The sequence below is a fragment of the Salmo salar genome, chromosome ssa28, assembly GCF_905237065.1.
Source record: "Salmo salar chromosome ssa28, Ssal_v3.1, whole genome shotgun sequence".
In the NCBI taxonomy this organism is placed as follows: domain Eukaryota; kingdom Metazoa; phylum Chordata; class Actinopteri; order Salmoniformes; family Salmonidae; genus Salmo; species Salmo salar.
In genome coordinates this window covers 10701756-10707755 of record NC_059469.1, presented here as the reverse complement: position 1 = coordinate 10707755, position 6000 = coordinate 10701756, and the positions used below count along the sequence as shown (strand labels likewise).

Below are 6000 nucleotides of genomic sequence, written 5' to 3'. Positions count from 1 at the left end.
ACACACACACACACACACACACACACACACACACACACACACACACACACACACACACACACACACACACACACACACACACACACACACACACACTTTACATTCCTCAGTATGAATCCTAGAGAGCAGTGAGACAGTGAGAGACGAAAACACCAGTACCAGTGTGGGTATTTATAGTACAGGAGTCTGAGGCGCAAGATGGAGATAAGTATTATGGACAGGGGACTCTTCTCATAGGCTGCATTCCTGTTTACATTGGTTGAGGAGAGATTGGCTGTATGGGCTTCTTAGGGACGCTTCACACAGTGACATTCCAGGATACACATCACGCTAAGTGATGGGGGGGGGGGACATGGAAATGTATGGTACCTCATACTTCAGTATCTTACTGAGAGAGCCAAAGTCAGACAAGGTGGGGAGTCGGGAGAGTAGGATATGGAAAGAAGGTGCCTTTAGACTCCAGTGTATATTTTGTTTACCTTTCAGAATCGCGGCCCCCTAGTTACACTTGATGATCCATCATCCCACACATTTAGTAAACACAGAACAGAATAATAACAGTATTCAAGTACTGTTTATTTGCAGAGTTAGAGCTGTAGTGTTCCATACATCGTATGCATAGTCTATACATCTATGGGTCTTTATACTATAGTTTGGGTGTCATAGCATGCTAGAGGGCATTAACAGGCTACGGGGGTGAGTTATGGAGAGAAAAGGGCAGTTCATAGCGCATTCAAGCACGCACACGCGCACACACACGCGCTTCTCCTGTCTGCTCCATGCAAGAGCTTGTGTGATGATATCAGGAAAGGAGAAGAACATTCTGTATGAGTTCATCCATAAAGAGAGTTCTCTACAACATCTTCAGACCAATTCTTCAATGCATCCCTGGGACACTATCAATCAACATCTACCAGTGGAGGCTGATGAGGGGAGGACGGCTCTTAATAATGGCCGGAATGGAGTCGATGGAATGGTATCAAACGTGGTTGCCATTGGTTGATACCATTCCACTGACTCCAATCCGGCCATTACTATGAGCCGTCCTCCCCTCAGCAGCCTCCACTGACATCTACATATAGCTTATTAGTATACTGCTGAAGAACTGATACGGCCTTTACTTGGTATTGCTTTAGTAGGTCTGTGACTAAGTTATGCAGACAACTGCTGTTATTGGAACTGCTGGCTTGTGACTCCTAGAGATACGCGCCTCCACATCTTGATATACGTGGTGGGTCCCACTATCTACAGAGCATTTAGACTTGGCCCTTATGGCAAGGGCCAGGGAGAGTATGGTTACTGTAGGGTTACAGAGGGATGTGTTATACCTGCTGTGCAGGAGGTTAAACTACGGTAGAGGTAGAGGTGAGCGGGGCAGGGTTAGGACAGGGTTAGCTGGAGCAAGTTAGGACAGGGTTCATCTGGTCCTATCTCCCTTGATTTCTCTCGCCATCCCTCCCGCTCTTCTTTACTCTAGCAGTAGCCTGCGTAGCTCCTGTGGGTCTGTGACGGGCAGGGCACAGGTGAAGTCCTCACACACGTACGCTGTGGCACTGCCACCCTGGCAGGTCAGGGACGAGAGGATGGGCAAACGCTGGTACAGATAGCCCTCTGTCTCCCCATCAGCTAACATCAGGACCTGGAGAGAGAGAGAGCGAGAGAGCGAGAGAGCGAGAGAGAGAGAGAGAGAGAGAGAGAGAGAGAGAGCGAGAGAGCGAGAGAGCGAGAGAGAGAGAGAGAGAGAGTGAGAGGCAGACAGAGGAATAGCAAATGCTGGTATATATTGTACACACAAGTGTACTTAAAAGGGTACAAACGCTTGTCACTGTTGTGGTACCCTGTTAGGTACAACCATTGTACCTTTAGTTATAGGTACATAATTGTACCCTTGCAGTTTGTACCTTAAAAGAGCCAATAGTGTACCTTGGTGGAAGAGAAAGTACCTTTCTTACACGTAGTCTAGAGGTACAAAAGCGTACCTTTAGAAAAGGTAAACATTTGTATTTTTAGGTTACCACCAAATTGACAAAGTCGTTCCTTTTATGTGGCAAAAATGTACCTCTAAACATTTTTGGGGGTGTTGTTCTTACACTGTAGTGTATAAAACCTTACTTGCATATTTCCCAGGGTGCCTTTCAAGTGAATTTCTTTGTTACCAGTACCACTCATGACTGTTTGCTAGTGACAGACATGGTTGTTGCATTAAATGGCTTTAACCACTTTAGCCTTCACTAAGTAAATATTTATAATTGAAATTAAACTCTATGACAATACATTTCATGCAGTGCAGTGCCTTCAGAAAGTATTCACACCCCTTGACTTTTTCCACATTTTGTTGTTACAGCCTGAATTGAAAATGTATTAAAATTGAGATTTTGTGTCACTAGGCTACACACAATAACCCATAATGTCAAAGTGGAATTTTGTTTTTTGAATTTTTGACAAATTAATTAAAAATGAAAACCTAAAAGGTCTTCTGTCAAGAAGTACTCAACCCCTTTGTTATGTCAAACATAAATAAGTTCAGGAGTAAAAATGTGCTTAACAAATCAAATAACGAGTTGCATGGATTCACTCTGTGTGCAATAATAGGGGTTAACATGATTTAATAATGACTACCCCATCGCTGTACCCCACACATACAATTATCTGTAAGGTCCCTCAATCAAGTAGTGCATTTGAAGCACAGATTCAACCACAAAGACCTGGGAGGTTTTCCAATGCCTCGCAAAAAAAGGGCACAGATTGGTAGATAGGTAAAATATCCATTTGAGCATGGTGAAGTTATTGAAAGGGTCAATGCAGTAGGGCTGTACCCGACTAAAAAAAATGTTGGTCCACCGAGTCATCCTGACCGAGAGTCATCCAATCGATTGGTCGAAATGTTTAAACTTATTTTTCCATATATAGACAGACACAAGCTGTGTGTTTGAATACAACCAACATAGGCACTGAGCTTGTCTGATGCCTTAAGCACACTGTTTGATGAAATAATTAAGACATACAAATGACTCAAGAAAGCACCCGGTGGTCACACTGTGTTGGAAAAATATGACAGCTTTGTGCCTGTGTGACTGGCGCACGTTGCCTCGCTCTCCTCACTACTGCAGCGAAAAGGCACCACAGCAAGTGTTTATTGCGCTGTCTGTGCTGAAGGTGCAACATAATTACAGCCATTTTTAGCCAGGTTTCTTATTTGTTTCCGACAAAAGTTCTGTTACCGAAATCCCTAATTTGTCTAGGAAAAACATTCCCTATTCCCACAACCCTTTCTATCTTTATGTGAAACATGTATGCATCGCAATAGGGCCTGACATATATCATAATCACATCAATACATTGGTTATAACAAACTCTGAACACGGTAATGTCGACAGCAAAATGGATGAGTACGAAGTGAAAAATAAACTCAAAATGGCCGAATGTTCACTGGTTGCTCAGGAGGGAAAGGGGAAGTCAGATCTATGGAAGACATTTGACTTAGTTGTGGAAAGTACTGGAGATAAAGGGGGAAAAAAAAGAGTATAGGAGCAAGCATTGTGTGAGTATTGTGTGCCAAACAGTTGCTGTTAGATAACAATATAATTATTTTCTGACCATTTGAAACAGTGTAAACAACACTAAATAAATAAGAGAGAGTACCAGAGAGTCTGTTCTAACAGAAAACTAAATATATATAAAGCCTTTATTACGGCAGACTAAAAACAGTATCATGCATTTGTGAATTAAGGTTCATTTATTGTTTAGGCTAATTATTCAAAGCTCCCTTTGTTATTTAATTTTAACACTAAAATGCTTGATTTCATTTCAAAGCATGAATGTCTCGAATGCTGTGTGCTCTTTAATTACTTGTTACTTTTATCTCTTATTCTCACAAGTAAGCATTTCACTGTTGTATGTGACTAATAAAATGTGATTGGATTTGATGGCATATATAGGCCTAAGTTACAGTATTATTACTAAACAGGATGTGCCCTTAGGTCCACTGGTGGTGGTTATACAAGGCTACTAATGACAACAACATTACTTAATATTATAATGATGATCATAATAATACTCATTGAAATAATAGCAATAAGAAGGAGATCAAGAGAAAGGAGGGTAAAGGAGCGAGAGCTGTGTATATATTATGTTTGACAAACAGGTGCTGTTAGATAACAATATTATTTTTCTGCCTGTTTGGAACAGCATGAACACTAAATAAATGATGAGTAATACCAGTCTGTTCTAACGAGAGAAAAACATGGTGAAGCTGTTATTACAGCAAAGCAAAGATTAAAAACAGCCAAATCTGTGAAATTGCTTTATCCAACATTTTGCCATTGCATGAGGCTTGGTGCTCACAGAATATTAAACAAACACTGAAACAGGCAACAGAAGCAAGATATGTCTTATTTCTGTAGATATACAGTATATTCAGAAACTATTCAGACCCCTTCCCTTTTCCACATTTTGTTACGTTACAGCCTTATTCTAAAATATATTTTTACCTCAAATCTACACACAATGACAAAGTGAAAACAGGTTTTTAGAAAAGCTTGCAAATGTATTGAAAATAAAAAACAGAAATACCTTATTTACATAAGTATTCAGACCCTTTGCTATGAGACTCATAATTGAGCTCAGGTGCATCCTGTTTCCAATGATAATCCTTGAGATGTTTCTACAACTTGATTGGAGTCCACCTGTGGTAAATTCTGATTGAAACCTGTCTATATAAGTTCCCACAGTTGCCAGTGCATGTCAGAACAAAAACCAAGCCATGAGGTTGAAGGAATTGTCCGTAGAGCTTCGAGACAGGATTGTATCGAGGCACAGATCTGGGGAAGGGTACCAAAACATTTCTGCAGCATTGAAGTTCCCCAAGAACACAGTGGTCTCCATCATTATTAAGTGGAAGAAGTTTGGAACAACCAAGACTCTTCCGAAAGCTGGCCGTCCGGCCAAACTGAGCAATCGGGGGAGAAGGGCCTTGGTTAGTTAGGGAGGTGACCAAGAACCCGGATGGTCACTCTGACAGAGCTCTTGATTTACTCTGTGGAGATGGGAGAACCTTCCAGAAGGACAACTATCTCCGCAGGACTCCACCAATTAGGCCTTTATGGTAGAGTGGCCAGACGGAAGCCACTCCTCAGTAAAATACACAGGACAGCCCGCTTGGAGTTTGCCAAAAGGCACTTAAAGACTCTCAGACCATGAGAAACAAGATTCTCTGGTCTGATGAAACCAAGATTAAACTCTTTGGCCTGAATGTCAAGCGTCACGTCTGAAGGAAACCTGGCAGAAGGGACTGGGAGACTAGTCAAGATCAAGGCAAAGATGAACGGAGCAAAGTACAGAGAGATCCTTGACGAAAGCCTCCTCCAGAGTGCTCAGGACCTCAGACTGGGGCAAAGGTTCACCTTTCATCAGGACAATGACATTAAGCACACAGCCAAGACAACACAGGAGTGGCTTCGGGACAAGTCTCTGAATGTCCTTGATTGACCCAGCCAGAACCCGGACTTGAACCCGATCGAACATCTCTCGAGAGATCTGAAAATAGCTCTCCGAAAATAGCTGTGCAGCAATGTTCCCCATCCAACCTGACAGAGCTTGAGAGGATCTGCAGAGAAGAATGGGAGAAACTCCCCAAATAAAGGTGTGCCAAGCTTATAGCATCATACCCAAGAAGACTTGAGGCTGCAATCGCTGCCAAAGGTGCTTCAACAAAGTACTGAGTAAATAGTCTGAATACTTATGTAAATGTGATATTTAAGTTTTTTATTTTTAATAAATTAGCCAAAAATGTGTAAAAAAACAGTTTTTGCTTTGTCATTATTGGGTATTGTGTGTAGATCGATGAGGACCCAAAAAAATAAAACATTTTTGAAAAAGGCTGAAACCTAACAAAATGTAGAAAAAGTCAAGGGATCTGAATACTTTCAAGGCATTGTATATGGATGATGTATAAAGCCAGGCATATTTAACAGTTAGGCTATTGATTACAGACCTAATTAA

General features: G+C 41.5%; 1 protein-coding gene across 1 annotated transcript in view; it reads right to left on the bottom strand.

Annotated features, from left to right (window-relative positions):
- Positions 1–555: 555 nt before the first annotated feature.
- Positions 556–6000, bottom strand: part of spata20 (spermatogenesis associated 20) — a 64503-nt gene continuing 59058 nt past the window's right edge. The window contains exon 15 of the mRNA XM_014179461.2: positions 556–1639. Within this exon, the coding sequence (XP_014034936.1) occupies positions 1469–1639 (171 nt within the window). The 3' untranslated portion in view covers positions 556–1468. The remainder of the gene's footprint in view (positions 1640–6000) is intronic.